The sequence below is a fragment of the Salvia hispanica genome, unplaced genomic scaffold (genome assembly GCF_023119035.1).
Source record: "Salvia hispanica cultivar TCC Black 2014 unplaced genomic scaffold, UniMelb_Shisp_WGS_1.0 HiC_scaffold_47, whole genome shotgun sequence".
Taxonomy (NCBI): domain Eukaryota; kingdom Viridiplantae; phylum Streptophyta; class Magnoliopsida; order Lamiales; family Lamiaceae; genus Salvia; species Salvia hispanica.
Window position 1 is genome coordinate 20,611 of NW_025952212.1, and position 17,310 is coordinate 37,920.

At 39.2% G+C, this 17,310-nt stretch overlaps 2 protein-coding genes across 2 annotated transcripts; both read right to left on the reverse strand.

Annotated features, from left to right (window-relative positions):
- Positions 1-1,258: 1,258 nt before the first annotated feature.
- LOC125199343 (receptor-like protein 34) lies at positions 1,259-11,139 on the reverse strand. The gene is made up of 3 exons (XM_048097390.1): positions 10,830-11,139; positions 1,445-1,588; positions 1,259-1,344 (listed from the first exon to the last, which is right to left on the reverse strand). Exons 1-3 carry the CDS (start codon positions 11,137-11,139, stop codon positions 1,259-1,261), a joined length of 540 nt encoding a protein of 179 aa, XP_047953347.1.
- A 4,234-nt stretch (positions 11,140-15,373) lies between these two features.
- On the reverse strand, positions 15,374-16,006 carry LOC125199344 (secreted RxLR effector protein 161-like). The gene has a single exon (XM_048097391.1). The coding sequence runs from the start codon at positions 16,004-16,006 to the stop codon at positions 15,374-15,376; it is 633 nt and encodes a 210-aa protein (XP_047953348.1).
- Positions 16,007-17,310: the final 1,304 nt, after the last annotated feature.

The following is a 17,310-nucleotide window of genomic DNA, read 5'->3' on the forward strand; positions in this document are numbered from 1 at the left end:
AAATGAATTGGTTGGGATTTTGAGTGTAGTCGTGTCTTCATACATGGCTTCGCTTTCTCTTGGAATGCTTCCGCTGAATTTTTGGGAAACCTTATTATCTTAAGTTGTTTTGAACTTATTCTTTGATTTGGAATATTGGGAATTTTTGCGTTTTGTTGGAGCTACAATAAACCCTTGACTTTTGAGCTTAGCCTATTATATCTATTAAACCTTGATCTCGTGAGTTAGTCGTTGACTTATTGCCTTGATGCTTCATTAAATACTTGGTCAAATCTCTTTAAATGAAACCCTAGTCTACATCCTTGTCGCCTTCAGTTCGTCTAGTTAATAGTCACCGTATTTATTATACCCTAGAAATGCCGGGCTGTTACAGTTTTTCTATTAAAATAGTAGGTATGTTTTTAAGCGGAAAAAAAAGATAAAATTAATTCCATGCATTGCATGTTTCGTATTAGTCCTATATATATAATGCAATATGAAAAAGTGGAATAAACTTAACTAAAAGTTAAAACAATTTGAAATCTTACCAGCGAAAACATTATTGTCAAGGTATAAGTCTCGAAGTGCTTTCATGTTCCCGATTTCCGAAGGCAATGCCCCAAAGTATGTATTACTTGACTGTTGAATCCCTTCCAAACAAGTCACATTGAAAATGGATGTTGGCAAAGGCCCTGAAAACTTGTTATAACTCATATCCAACCACTCCAAACTATCAAGATGCCCAATCTCTTGAGACATGGATCCTATAATCAAAATGCTTACAAAAAGTTTGTATGATTCTTACATACAAAAGTATTGGGGAAATATAAGTTGCCATCGTTTGTGTTAGCATAAGCTTTAATGCAAGTTAATTATCAATATATCCAGAATTTACACGTTAACATACAGCTATTATGTCATAAATTTAAAATCATGTCAAATAATTTAGCCTCACTTAACAATGTACCAAGTATTGGGACATGTGAATGTAATCATTTATTTGGAAAACTTACCCTCCTAGTTAGTTATTTGAATTATTGGATCATTTTGCTAACATTTGTTTATTTTACTCCCTAGAAATAATTTTAGGAATTTCAAATATGCATGTTTATTAGTTGTGTCTTTCAACAACATTTTTTAACATGTGATTTTCGTTAGGGTATGAGCTTGAGTACAACATGATGTTACTAAATTTAAGGCTAAGTGAATAATAAATTATACCACTTAAAGAATTATTCTTGATCCGTAACTGGAGCAGAGTCGTCACGTTCCACATTTCTCATGGGATTGATCCGCTAAGTTTGTTATCATCCGACCACATCATCTCCAATTTATTAAGACCACCAATCTCTCTAGGAATATTACCTGAAGAATAACGATATCATGAGTAAAACGGATAAGTTTGTCGATAAAACTTGACTGACAACAGAGATATACTATCTCCAAATGTGGTTAAGTTTCATACCACTTAAACTATTACTGTCAAGCCATAAGCGGATTAGAGCCGTCATGTTCCCCACTTCTTTTGGGATGGATCCGCTAAGTTTGTTGGACCCTAAATCCATAAACTCTAGATTACTAAGATGGCCAATCTCTTTCGGAATAGTACCTGGACAATAATAATGAAGTCATGAGACATTTATATTTGATGATAATAAAAATAGTATAGGGTACTAATGTAACGCCCCACTTTTTGAACCCTAATTTTTGAACCATAAAATTTTTGCATTTAATGATTTTAATGCCTTGAAGTCCGTGGATTAAATGACGAGTGAAAGGATTATTGATATTCTTGTCACCTAATTGGATTTAGGGTTTTGACTGTGCGTTAACCGAGTGAACTTCGTTGATTACGTGACGTGGCCGTTTGAAAGATAGATGCGGGGTGAATTTAATTATTTCTCGAATGAATGGTCTTATTGCCAAGGCGAAATAACCTTTTTTACGAGTTTGAATTTCAATGGCGAATTCTACAATTTGAAATTTTAATAATTCTTTTCCCTAAGGAATATTTATTGGAAATAAATGATACAAGTTCAATCTTGTGAAATATAATTTGCAGGCTACACAATTTTAATAAAATACTTAGGGTTTGAGCCCAAATTAATTTAATTAATCTTACATTACCTAAATTCTTTAACTTGAGTTGTAAGTCATAATTTGAAATACGCCGTGATCTGTAAATCTTCTCCCAAATTGATTTCAATCAAATGCAGCAATTTAATCCCCTTTTTAATTGAGCAATCAATACCAAATTTTCTTCCTCCCATGTCTCACGCGCCTTCTTCACCCCAATCTGCTATAGAAATATTTCCATTTATTCAATCACAATCAATGGAAATCAATCACCAAAAATTACTCTCAATACACGGTTATAATATTCCTCAACCCTAATTTCCACCGCCACTTACACACACAATCTCTCCACCGTTGAAAGCTCTCAAAAACACTCTCAATTGAGGAAGATGACGGCTAAGGCTTTCACCGGCGGTACAAGAGTTCTCATCCTCAACCTAGTTCCTGTTTGTTGGGTCTCGGTGGCGCACACCCGAACTTCAAATTAGTATGATATTGTCCGCTTTGGGCAAAGCCCTCACGGTTTTGCTGTTGGGGTACTCCCCAAAAGGCTCATACTAATGGAGTTGGGGTAGCCCATTTATACACTTGCAACTCTTGTTCATTCTCCAATGTGGGAATTGTTTGCCCTCACAATCTTCCCCTCAAACCAATACCACCAGACCAAGACCACATGTGTGGAGGTCACCCGGTCACCATAGGTCTTGGTCGAGCTCACGCAGAGACATTGGAGAACTTGTAAGAGCAACCACTGAACCCAGAGCCACACAGGCCCAGCCCTGAATCAGGGCTCTATACCACTGTAGGGATCAGATCACTCGGGATTCGCTAATTACCGGGACCTCTTTTATTGATTGAGTCCGAGATGGCTAATCTCAGAGATACAAGCCAATACAAGAGTGATACTAAGATTACAATCTACACTAGTACAAGGAGTTAGAATTGAAGAACCCTAGACTAAGTTCAAGTATCACACAGAAATTGAGTCTTCATCTTCTTCAATAATCCTGCACACTTAAGTAGAGTTGTTAGTAACACAAGAACGATCCCGCAGGATCTAAAACAAAGAGAAAACAAGTAAGACAAGTTTACAAGCACAAGAATATGGCTCAGGTCGCAACAGGCGACTACACCAGGGAGTATTACTGAACAAGGACCCCAGAAACCCTAAGTTTCACCGGTTACCACCACAGTAGGGCTCCTCAACACGCGGACCACCACACGGCTCTCCAAACACCGCCAGAAAACTCTCACAACACCACCTCCAAGCTAAGGAAATCGGTCACAGAAAGAAGACCGACCCTAGGGTTTGAGAAGAAAACCGAAAAAGTTTCCTAACACTCAAACAAGCCACTAGATCTCTAAGGAGAACTCCGACTAGAGCCGTCGGAAACCTAGAGAGAAGGTAGAGCATATTCAGAGAGATAGAGAAGTCAGACGTTTTTCAACCGAATGAGGAAAGTGAGAAGTCTCCTTCTCACTTAACAAACACACTCCAGATCCAACGGCCGTCCTCTAGGATCCATGTGGAGCTTCCTACGTGGCGGTCATCCAGCAGGTAAGATGCGGGCCAACTAATACATTGGGCCTGCACCAGAGTCTTGGGCTCAAATATTAATTGGATTGGGGCCAGCCCAAATAATTAATACATAAGTCCAACTCTTAATGGTCCACAAATATCCAACATTCTCCACCTTGGACCTATTGAGAGCACATGGGGAGAGTCTTAGTCAGCTGTTGCTTCATCACAGCCTACAAGGCTACCTCAAGACACCAAAGAGTTTTGAGGCTCATTAGTCAAGAGATCAGCTAGGTTGCCTAACAAGACTCCAGATGGTAAGCCAATTAGTCTTGTAGGACTTAAGCTGCCTTGTGACTTCAAAGAGTCAGCAAGGTCTTTCCCCGGGACATGCAATGCACATGCTCAACCAAAATCAAAATGCAATTTTTTGATGCATGACAACAGCTTATCTACACACAGAGAGACATTTGGATATCAGCAGGGTTATGATCAGTATGCACCTTTTGTAAAAGAACTTCACCTTTTTCCACAACATCCCTGATGAAATGGAACCTAACATCTATATGCTTAGTTCTATCATGGAAAACAGGGATTTTACAAAGTTGGATGGCAGACTGACTATCAGAGTATAACACAGGAGCAGACTTAATAAACTTGAGTTCAGAGAGAACTCCCTTTAACCAGATTGCCTCCTTCATAGCCTCTGTAATGGCTATATACTCTGATTCTATTGTAGACAAAGCTACAATGTGTTGGAGTTGTGATTTCCAACTAGCACAAGATCTGCAAACCTGAAACACATAGGAAGTTGTAGACTTTTTCTTATCCTTATCATTTGCATAGTTAGAATCAACAAAGCCACACAACTCAACACCTTCATCATGCTTAGAAAAACATAAACCATGGTTAGAAGTATTTTTTAGATATCTAAGCAACCATTTAAAAGCCTCCCAATGCACTGGCCCAGGGTTAGACATGTATCAACTCAAGCAAGAAACAACATAGCAATATCAGGCCTAGTACTAACCATAAGATACATCATGGAGCCAATAGCATTAGAATAAGGGACCTTTTGCATAGCTTTCACCTCAGATTCAGCTGTAGGACAAAGGTCCTTACTCGGCATAAAATGAGCAGCTAAAGGAATAGAAGCAATTTTAGCATCAAGCATATTAAATTTTTCAAGAATTTTTTGCACATAAGGTTCCTGATGAAGGACCAGAGAAGAGGACTTTCTATCCCTAATGATATTGATCCCCAAAATCTTTTTAGCATCACCAAGATCTTTCATGTCAAAATTTTCACATAAAGCACTTTGCACATGTTTAATAGACTTAATGCAAGGACTTATAATAAGCATATCATCCACATATAGCAGCAAGAACACAGGCACTTTATCAAGGTTTTTCACATACAAACAAGCATCAAAGGTACTCCTAACAAAGCCTAATTTCTGCATGCATGCATTGAACTTGATATTCTACTGCCTAGGAGATTGTTTAAGACCATACAAAGCCTTTTTAAGCAAACACACATGATTGGGAAAGTTAAGATCCACAAAACCCTCTGGTTGTTTCATGTAAATGGGTTTATCCAAATCACCATGAAGAAAAACAGTTTTAACATCCATTTGTTTTAATTCCACATAAGACAAGCATCACTCTTACAGTAGTAAACTTAACCACAGGAGCAAAAATTTATGTATAATCTATCCCCTCTTGCTGAGTAAAACCTTTGGCAACCAACCTAACCTTGTACCTCAACCCCTCAATCTCATCTTTCAGTTTAAACGACCACCTGCAATCAACTACAGAGGCACCAGGGGGCAGAGGCACAAGGATCCAAGTATTATTGACAAACAGAGAGTGGATTTCTTCTTGCATAGCTTTAAACCACAAATCCCAAAACTTGGACCTTTGAGCCTGCTTAAAAGATTGAGGCTCATTTCCATCAGATTCAAACACATTAAAAGCTAGGGCCACTAAGTTCACAAAAGAACCAAATCTATCAGGGGGTTTACCAACCCTTCTTGCTCTATACCTAGTTAACTGATAATTGTGTAAATCTGGATTATTATTGGGTTGTGGCTCACCATAAAAAACATTTTCATGGTCAGGGTCTTGGTTTTCTAGAGGCTCAGGGGGTATAGGATCTGGGTTGATAGGGGAAGAGTTCCACACCTGCTCCACCTCAGTGGAAGCATCACTGCCCTGGGACTCCACCTCACTTGAGGACCTCTCCTCAGATTGCTCCACCTCACTAAGAGGTTCACCATCTGAGGATGGAGAAGCAGGGGACCTGGGAACAACACAAGGGAAGTCTTCTTCATTGAAGATGACATCCCTACTGACCACAACCTTGAAACTAGGTTCATCCCTAACCCACACCCTATAACCCTTAACACCATCAGGATAGCCAACAAAAACACCCTTCCTTGACCTTGGGTCTAACTTGTCAGTTTTTGAATGAATAAAAGCACTACACCCAAACACCCTTAGGTGTGACAGATTGGGTTTTCTACCAGTGAAAACATGCTCAGGGCATCTGCCCTTAAGAGGAACAGAAGGGGATCTATTTATCAAATAACAAGCAGTGTAAAGGGCTTCACCCCAAAACTTTTTTGACAAACCACTTTTGGACAAGAGACACCTAACCTTTTCAAGTAAAGTCCTATTCATCCTCTCAGCAACACCATTTTGCTGAGGGGTGTAAGGAGTAGTTTTATGTCTCCTAATCCCAGATTTTTGACACAAAGAATCCATTTGAGCATTGCAAAACTCAAGGCCATTATCTGTCCTAATGGTCTTGATACACTTTCCAGTTTGATTTTCAATTAAAACTCTCCAATTTGAAAAGGTTTGAAAAACATCAGACTTATGTTTTAAAAGAAAACACCAAACTTTTCTAGAAAATTCATCCACAATGGACAAGAAATACACAGATCCAGAGTGGGTAGTAACAGAGGCAGGGCCCCAAACATCCATATGCAAGTACTCTAAGACAGCTTGACTAACATTTTCACTCACAGGGGTGGGTGGAAAAAGACACCCTATGCTGATTTCCCATCACACAAGTTTCACAAAAGGGGAGCTCATTTTTGAAATCCAAATCACTTAGAATATCAGAATTTTTCAAAAGTTTTAACCCCTTCTGACTCATGTGCCCAAGTCTATTATGCCAAAGTAAAGCCTTATCCATTTTAACCAGATTTACACTATGATCATAACTAGTTAGAGGCTTAGCAGTACACACATACAGATTACACTTTTTCACAGCTTTAAATAGGCATAGCACACCCTTACAGATCTTCATAATACCCTGCCCCCACTTACCCTCAAAACCCTCAGATTCAAGACAAGAGCAAGACAGCAGATTGTAATTCAGATCAGGCACATATCTCACATTTTTCAAAGGCAGCAAGTATCCATTCTCAAACTTTAAAAGCACAGTACCAATGCCAAGAATTTTACACTTCTTGTCATTAGCCATAGACACAAAAGCATTTTCCACAGGTTTGAGAGAAGTAAAAGCATCTTTGAAAGGACATATGTGAAAAGTGCATCCAGAATCAATTAGCCAGTCATTTTTGGTAAAGAAACACTCAGAGGCAGAGTTTACAGAAAAAACATCATGGTTCATAAAACAAACACCATCTGCACCATCATCCCTGGCCAGATTTGCAACAGACTCCATCTGGTTATTACCATTTGGATTCTTACCTTTCTTGGGTCTAGTACATTCTGCCTTGTAATGACCCACTTCACCACAATTAAAACATTTTCTTTTAAACTTAGGGTCTTTACTTTTAGACCTAGACCTGCCTCTGTTTGACTTCTTACCATTCCCGGAGGAATAACTGCCATCCCCTCTAGATTTAGATCTCCCTCTCACATTCAAAGCCTTAGTTTGAGAAGATTTAGGGTTAAAGTTTTCTTTTAGTTCCAATTCTTTTGACTTTAAAGAACTGATTATAATGTCTAGAGGGGCACTATCCCTTCCATACTTTATAGCTGCCTTAACATCACCATAAGTATCAGGGATAGCATTCATGAGGGCTATGCTGGTATACTCATCAATGGTTTTATCTCCAAACCTTTTAATGTCCTGGACCAATTTTTGAAAAGTATCAATGTTATCATCTATGTCCTTTGAAAGATCCAATTTAAATTTAAAAAGCTTTTCCAGAAGATACATCCTGGAGGACATAGAAGTTTCAGTATAGAGAGTATCCAGCTTAGCCCACATCTCACTGGCAGATTCAATAGCCCCAACCTTTCTAATAACAGAGTCAGAAAGGTTGAGGATGATTGAAGACCTAGCTAATTCATTCGTTTCAGCCTTTTTCTCAGCAGACATATTTTCAGGAAGAACCCCTTCAATGTCTTTGAAAACCTTTTGCTGAATCAAGACACATTTCACCTTTTGTTTCCAAATAACAAAATCATTTTTCCCATTGAAGGGGACAATGCCAACTGGCTGAGTCATTTTGAGAAAGATTTTTACACACACAAAAGAACTCAACACACCAAGGGCAAAGCAAGCAACTCTGCTTTCACAAATAGTGGATTTAAACAGATAACAATCAAAGAATCCACTAGGAACAAATATGCAGAGATTTTTCATGCAATATCACAGATGCAGCTAGCAGCAAGCACACACGCAGGAAAGACAACTCAAGGTGATCCCAGACACACAACAGATCAAGCCTTGGAGAGTTCGTCCCTATCTGTCACGTGTGCCCCGGCAAGAGGATTTCTCATTTCACAATCACCCAATGTATAGGGGCGCAGGGGGTCACTCAAGGCGGTTAAGGCACAGGGTGGATAGGTAATTCACTCAAGACACAGAATAGAGCTCTGAGATACACACCTTGAGTAAGAAAAGATAAGCAAGCATGCAGCGGAAGAAAAAGAAAGCTTTAAACACCAAGAACATACAAGAAAACAAAAGCACAGAGCCTAGACCGCGGCCAGCGGCTACAACCAACAACAAAAGTCCAAACCTAGGGTTCTAAGAAAGCAGTAAACGAGAGGTTTTAGCCAATTTACCAGAGCGGTTACCCTTCGTTAAGGTGTAACCGTCTTACCTCAGGGCCTATACCGGAGGCCGAGCTTTACTCTAACGAGCCCACCTCCTTAATTTGCGACCCGACGCTCTCAAGTAATCCCCCGTGGCTCTGATACCACTGTTGGGTCTCGGTGGCGCACACCCGAACTCCAAATTAGTATGATATTGTCCGCTTTGGGAAAAGCCCTCACGGTTTTGCTCTTGGCGTACTCCCCAAAAGGTCTCATACTAATGTAGTTGGGGTAGCCCATTTATACACTTGCAACTCTCGTTCATTCTCCAATGTGGGAATTGTTTGCCCTCACACTGTTGCATCATGGTAAACTTTTCCCCAACTACGTTCCACTTTACGAAACTTCAATCAAAATTCCTTAAACAACTTTCCTGTGACAGAAAACTTAGGGGCAACGGACAGAAGTAACACAAAGGAAAATCCCATCACTTTCGCATAAACCACCGAATTGCTTATCTAGCTACAAAGGTATACCACATACCCAACACCATCCCAATCTCTTCAATTGTTTCAAACCTTGAATCTCATACAATCGATAATCAATTTCAAATCGGATAATCGAAACAAAACCGAATAAAAGTTTGAACTTGTAACGAATCACCGAGCGATGGCGGTAGTGCGGGGTGACGAATCGGAGCCGGCAGCGGCGGTACTCATGGTGAATCGGAGAAACCTTTTTTTGTGAGTTCCGTTTTGGGGGATAGAGAGAGTTGAGGGATAAAGAGGGGCAGACGAGTTTCGGAAAGGGAGTAGTTGATTCCTTGTTTTCATTATTTATTAAGTATTACTTTAATATTTAGTTTTGGTTCAAAGTGGATACGAAGGAAGGGTGTACGTGTACTTTTTTTGGAAAAGGGAGTATGAAATTTGCCTTCTGTTTTAAAATGGTATTTGAGGGTGTATGTGTGTTTTCTTTCAAAATTGGGAGTATACTATTTTGTTCTTTCCTTTCATTTTGGGTTAGTATAATTTAATTGGATTGGGAGAGTACGTTTTTATTTCCTAATGAGATGCTATTTTATTCTTTTAGTGGAGCTAACTAAAATCCCCGTGGACCGAATTATTTCTTTGCAAATTTTGTTGGGGACATGCGTGACGCTTTGGGCAACCGAAATTAATCGAAATAATTATGTTTCTAATCGGAGAAAATTCGTGATCCGATCGATAAAAATAATTCAAGCTTTAAGATGCATGCATCTAAGCTATTACTTGATTTCTTATGTTGATATATGTGTTATTTAATATCTAATGGTGATAACTTGCACGCGAAACGTGATACCAAGGGGAAGAATGTAGTTGGGAATTAAGCGCTTCGAGGTGGGCTTTTCTTTTAAAATAAGGACATCGTCCTAAATCTTTATTGATGAGAATGAAATTTGTGTTTATCATGCCGTGTTAAATTTTAACGTGCCTATCTAAAATGGCTTTTGCCATTTATTATTTAAATCGAATTCGGGTCCTTATAGGGCCGCAAACCCTACTTGGATTAGTGTACACCTATGGTAGACCGTGTGTCAGCGTACGGGTTGGCTGGTCTAGTGGCTTGGTTTGTGGCCACATTCCAAATCATGTATGAGCAGATATGGTAAACGTCTATGGGAAAATGACTGCGCAGTCGTGATTTTGAACAATGGAAAATTTTGGTGCCTCGGGCCTTTCAAAAGCTAAAACCCCGATGGTTACCCACAATGGCATGATGAATATAAATATTTTTGATTACTTGTTTTCGGCATGAGTCCACTGAGTATGTTATTGTACTCGGCCATGTGTTTTCCCTATGTGCAGGTTGAGCGACGACGAGCTTGAGGTGGTGTTGAGTCGAACCTGAATTATTGTTGGATTTTATTTTGAACTCCAAGGGTCGTCGTGTCTTCATACTTGGCGTCACTCTTACTCTTGAATGCTTCCGCTGAGATAATACTATTTTTCTTCACAACTATGTTTTGAACCCTTTTACTCTTGAATTATAAATGATGATAATTGTTGACCTTGGATTTAAAACCTAAGCATTTACTCTGATTTTTCTCTCGACATTTGAATATTAATTATCTTTATCAAACTCTTTATTGAAACCCTAGAAAATTCTCCTTTCTTAAACTCCCATTGGTCGCGACCTCCCACAATTATTAACCCTGGAAAGGGCGGTCGTGACAACTAATATTTGTTTCCAACCTGATAGATTGTTCCAATGAAGGTCTAATTTTGTAAGGTGTGTGATGTTACCGATTTCTTGAGGCACATGTCCACCAAACTTGTTGTATGACAAGTCAAGAATCTCGAGTTGTTGACATTCACCCAAGGTCACTGGTATCTCTCCCTCCAAATGATTGAAAGTTAGCTGAAGTTCTTCGAGTCTTGGAAGTTTGTTATGGATGCAAATGTCCTTTAGTAGGCCACCATGAAGACGGTTCCAACTCAAATCCAGAGAAACAAGAAAAGAAAGATTTCCGATTTCTGGTGGAATGTTCCCATTGAGTCCCATACGCGAGAGATCTAAATAAGTCACCCTATTATGAGGCGAATCACTCCTAGTCATGTGCAAATAGAAGTTCCCACGGTCCAATTTTTTTTCAAAATATTGCCAGGATTTGAAGGGATGAGGGGTTTGAAAGCAAGAAGTGTAGATTCATCAGTATTGATTTGATGAGTAGTAGCATGGCTAAGACAAGGAAACAATATTAGTATGAAAAGTAGGAAAAATGGGGAAACTCTCTCCATGTTGTCAATGCAGATTGCTAATTGCAATTATGTGCTAAGAAGAAAACTATTTATATTCAAAGCTAAAAAAAATCTTTTCCAAGTCATGTCAACTACGAAGTGTGAAATCAGATATTTATTTCAGAAAATCAAATTGTTAAAGAAGCTAAAGGTGAAAAAGTAAAGAGAAATGTGTCTACACCATTATCTAGTCATATCAAAGTGGAAAAATGAAAAAGCTAAAGGTGGAAAAGCAAAGGAAAATGAGTAAAAGGGAAAGTGCGTGCACACCATTAAGCCAGACAAATCAAAATGGGCAGAAAGGAGAAAGGTAGAAAAGAAAAGAGATAGGAGGAAGCAAAAGGAAGAAGATAATGCGTGTAATTTTTTTTAATCCAAAATCAATTATTTTGAAGAAAAGAGAAATAAAAAAGCATTATATTATATCATTGGAAGTGGGCTGAGAATCACACTGGTGAAGCCCATGTTGGGATTTAAATATTGGGCCTTATTTATCTTTTATATTCCTATATATTTTAAAATTCATAGAGGTATTGGCTAGGGGTGGGTAGGTACGGTATACCTTACCGAAACCACCATACCGCATACCGTATCGTAAATACGGTATGCGAAAAAGTCATACCTTTGCCTTACCAAAGTTTTCGGCATACCGAACTTCGGTATACCTTATATTCGGTATGACGAATTTCCACACCGATACCGTACCTCATTTTCGGTATACCGTACCGAAGTTCGGTATACCATACTTTTGCGGTATACTTGACTTTCAGCATCAATTAAATTAGAAAATTAGAGTTTTTTAGAATATTACTTATATTTTATAATTTTAAAAATAATTTATTCATAATTATATTTATATTTCACAATATATTTTATAATTTAAAAATATATAAAATATATTTTATATATAATTGTGTTTATATTTTTGTGGTATATGCCTTAATTTCGGTATGTAGTGGTATACCTCGGTATTTTAAAATTCATATCGTTACCTTACTGTAATCTTTCGGTAAGGTATCATACCGTATCGAAAGACACGGTATACCGAAAATTCGGTATTTTCAATATTTTTTCGGTACGATAAGGCCGATATTTCGGTATTTTCCCCCAGCCCTAGTATTGGCATCAAATATCTTGAACTAAGGCATGAACGTATGTGTGTATTTTCAAAATATTCCTTTATATTTTAAAATATATATATTTTATAATATTTGACTGTGTTTCAGATTTCCCACAATAGCAATGCTTGCGAATGGCGGTCGAAACAATATTGTTGCTTTTCCTGGAGTTATCAATTGTGGGAAATCTGAAACACAGTCAAAGTTTATGATTTTTACAACAAAGTTTTTAAGATGGAAGAAACACATTCTTCCACACACAGAATTGAATTTTTTTCATTGATGATTGAAGCAAAATGAGAAATTGAGATTGCAAGGAATAACCTCGAGGGATTTCGCACTTGCTCTAATATTGGTAAACTGAACGGAGCTCCCACAGAAGAGGAGCTCCCACCGGAAATATGGAATTCCGATGGCCGTAGGGTGGGAGATTAGGGGTTGTATGTAATTATTTGTCGAACAGAAGTAACATGTGTGTGGTTTTCTCGCCGAACCGAAGCTACTCCTACGAAAGTATTAAATAAAATCTATCAGTCGCATGCTTCTTTCCGAGTTAGCACCTTAACCGATCGACGTATTGTCCAAACGAATACCTTGCACCTGTTTATTCTTCTGCGCACATCAGTTGCTCGATGGTTTGTTGATCGAAGCCGTTTGATGCTGATTTCTCTCTCTATTCGTTTGTGTGTACTGTCTATCGATCGATGATGTACTTTTCGTCAAAAGGCACAAATCGCATCAGCTGCCGTTTTGACAATTGTTTATGTTGATTCAAACTCACAAATCTCACTCTTATCTCATATATATACTTGAAGCAGATGATAAAATGAAGATTTTGAATATTAGATTTGTGATTAAATCATAAATACACAGAAAAATACCCACTAAACACTATCTGCACTAGTCATTAAACCAGTAACACACTAACTAAGCGACGGATAATAATTCCTAAAAAATATACTCCCTCCGTTCCGCGGCAATGGAGGCATTTTTTTGGCAACGCATTTTACGAAAAATTGTATTAAGTGGGTTATGTAAAAAAAGCATAAAGTAGGTGTTGGGTCTCGGTGGCGCACACCCGAACTCCACATTAATATGATATTGTCCGCTTTGAGCAAAGCCCTCACGGTTTTGCTCTTGGGGTACTCCCCAAAAGGCCTCATACTAATGGAGTAGGGGTAGCCCATTTATACACTTGCAAGTCTTGTTCATTCTCCGATGTGGGATATGGTTTGCTCCCTTTCAATCCTCCCCTCAAACCAAGACCACCAGACCACAGACCACATGCCTACCCCATGTTACAAGTCATCAGGTCACCACAGGTCTTGGTCGAGCTCGTCACATTGGAGAACTTGCAAGCGCAACCACCGAATCTCGAGCCACACAGGCCCAGCCCTGAACCAGGGCTCTGATACCACTGTTGGGTATCGGTGGCGCACACCCGAACTCAACATTAGTATGATATTGTCCGCTTTGGGCAAAGCCCTCACGGTTTTGCTCTTGGGGTACTCCCCAAAAGGCCTCATACTAATGGAGTTGGGGTAGTCATTATATATGCTTGCAACTCTTGTTCATTCTCCGATGTGGGATATGGTTTGCTCCCTTTCAATCCTCCCCTCAAACCAAGACCACCAGACCACAGACCACATGCCTACCCCATGTTACAGGTCACCAGGTCACCACAGGTCTTGGTCGAGCTCGTCACATCGGAGAACTTGCAAGCGCAACCACCGAACCCCGAGCCATACAGGCCCAGCCCTGAACCAGGGCTCTGATACCACTGTTGGGATCAGGCCAGTTCAGATTCACTAATTACCAAGACCTCTTTGTTCTTGTACAAAAGAGCTCAGCCAAACTCTCACCCACGCAGTTGATATACACTATTACAAGAGTGTAAGAATACAAGAATTAGAACTCTAACTATTACAGATCTCTCAACCGAAACCCTAGCTGGTTCATCCACTTAGCGAGTATCCTGCACACTCAAGAAACAGGTTAGTAACTTCACACAAGATCCTCTCGGATCAGAAAACAAGAAGCTAACACAAGGGAAACAGAATAGATCACAGAAAATGGCTCAGAGCCCGCCACATAGCCCAGATCTATTCAACTAGAACCAAATCCAAGGGAGCAATGATGAATCGACTGGAGTCTACCCTCACACCGTCACTACCTTCACCGCACCGCCCCTTCACACCTGATTAGGTCACTGGAACTACCTCAGAACAGAAACCCTAGTTCTCACACCACAAGCAACCGAAGCAGTTGCCTTCCAAACGACTCAGCACTCGAATATTCACACAAGAATGGTGAATAATCTCTAGGAATCAACCGGAGAATCAATCGGAAAAAGTAGAGAGAAGATTGAGAGTCTCAGAGAGTAGAGAGAGAGTATCGAATAATGAGAGAAGACAAACCGGCTAACATCTCACATAAACAAACACACATTAACAAACCCTCAATCCAACGGCTGAGGAGCACAATCCAAGTGAAGAGACACGTGGCAGCATCTGGTGTGAAGGGGAAGCAGCTGGGCTTCTGTTCAAAGAATGGATAAAAGGCCTAGACACAAATTAAATCAGCCCCAAGAAATAATAGTCCACATATATTCAACATACTCCACCTTGGACTCTTATTCTAGGAAACCAATCATGAGCTAAAGGCTAAGGCAATTCTCATCATTGCCCACAAGATTAGATCCTGACACCAGAGAACATTAATGCTCATTAGTCATGGAAGTAACCACAGTATTGCCTAACAAGATCACAAGAAGGTCACCAATGGCAAACCAACTAGTCTTGTAGGTCTTTCATGCCTAGTGATCTCAAAGAGCCAAGGCTCACAGAGTCAACTAGGACTTACCTCCGGGACATGCACATGTTAACCACAATCAAAATGCAAAATCCTAATGCAAGTGAGCAATTTATCAACAGGTAAGTATTTAGTTCCCATATCAGCAGTGTTTTTTTTTTCAGTGTGCATCTTTTGAAGAAAAATTCCACCTTTTTCAACAATGTCTCTAATGTAATGAAATCTCACATCAATATGTTTTGTCCTATCATGGAAAACAGGGTTTTTACATAACTGGATGGCAGATTGAGAATCAGAAAACACAGTAGGAGAATCATTCACAAACTTAAGTTCAGAGAGAACTCCCTTTAACCAAACAGCTTCTTTCATTGCCTCAGTGATAGCAATATATTCTGACTCAATAGTAGACAAAGCCACTATATGCTGCAGCTGTGACTTCCAACTAACACATGACCTACACACAGTGAACACATAGGAGGTAGTTGACTTCCTCTTATCCTTGTCATTAGCATAGTTGGAATCCACAAAACCAGTTAGTAAAACACCATCATCACATTTAGAGTAACACAACCCATACTTGGCAGTGTGTTTAAGATATCTCAGAAGCCACTTCAAAGCCTCCCAATGAATAGGGCCAGGATTTGCCATATATCTACTAAGGCAAGACACAGCATAGGCAATATCAAGCCTAGTGCTAACCATCAATTACATCACTGATCCAATAGCATTAGCATAAGGGACTTTCTTCATGGCATCAATATCAAGCTGAGACTTAGGACACAAATCTTTACTCAACATAAAATGAGCAGCAAGGGGAACAGAGGCAGGTTTAGCATCAAACATGTTAAATTTCTTCAACACTTTATACACATAAGGTTCCTGATACAGAACAAATGAACAAGTTTTCCTATCTCTCTCAATGCATATGCCAAGAATTTTCTGAGCATCCCCTAAATCTTTCATGTCAAAGTTATCACTCAAGGAAGATTGCACAGCCTTAATAGTTTTCAAACAAGGTCCCATGATTAGCATATCATCCACATATAGCAAAAGAAACAAGGGAACAGAATCAAGGTCTTTCATACACAAGCATGCATCAAAGGTACTTCTCACAAAACCTAACTTATACATACAACTATTGAACTTGATGCTCCATTGCCTGGGAGATTGCTTCAAACCATACAGGCCCTTTTTTAACAAACAAACATGATTAGGAAACTTGGCATCAACAAAGCCTTCAGGCTGTTTCATGTAAATAGGTTTGTCTAAGTCACCATGCAAGAAGGCTGTCTTAACATCCATCTGTTTTAATTCCCAATTAAAATGAGCACATAAGGCAAGCATAAATCTCACAGTGGTAAATTTAACAACAGGGGCAAAAATCTCTGTGTAATCTACCCCCTCTTGTTGGATAAAGCCTTTTGCCACTAGTCTAGCCTTATACCTAAGGCCCTCCACTTCATTTTTCAATTTATAAAGCCACCTGCAATCTACCACAGAAGCACCAGGAGGCAAAGGCACTAGGATCCAAGTATGATTAATAAACAGAGAATGCATTTCCTCTTTCATGGCTTTATGCCATTGTTCCCAGAATTTAGATTTAACAGCTTGCTTAACAGATTGGGTGTCACACCCGCATTTTCTAAGGATAGAAAACACGGTTGATCGCGACTAGGGGAGGATTAAAGAAGCGGTGAAGAAAGTTGAAAACAACGAAACTCGACCATAGCTCAACATAAATGGAATATCTCGAATAAAATCAGAGTATTATCTCAACAACTGACAACTCAAAGGAATACAATATCTCATCAATAAATGAACTCAAAAGAAACAACATTCAGCGGAAGCATTCGAGAGAAGAATTATACTATGTATGGAGACATAATATATTCGAAATCATTATTTGTTATCTTCTTCACTTTTATGCTCAACACCCACCGCGCTCGTCACAGCTCAACCTGCACATTTTAAAAAAAAGGAAATGCAGGGCTGAGTACTTGATGCAC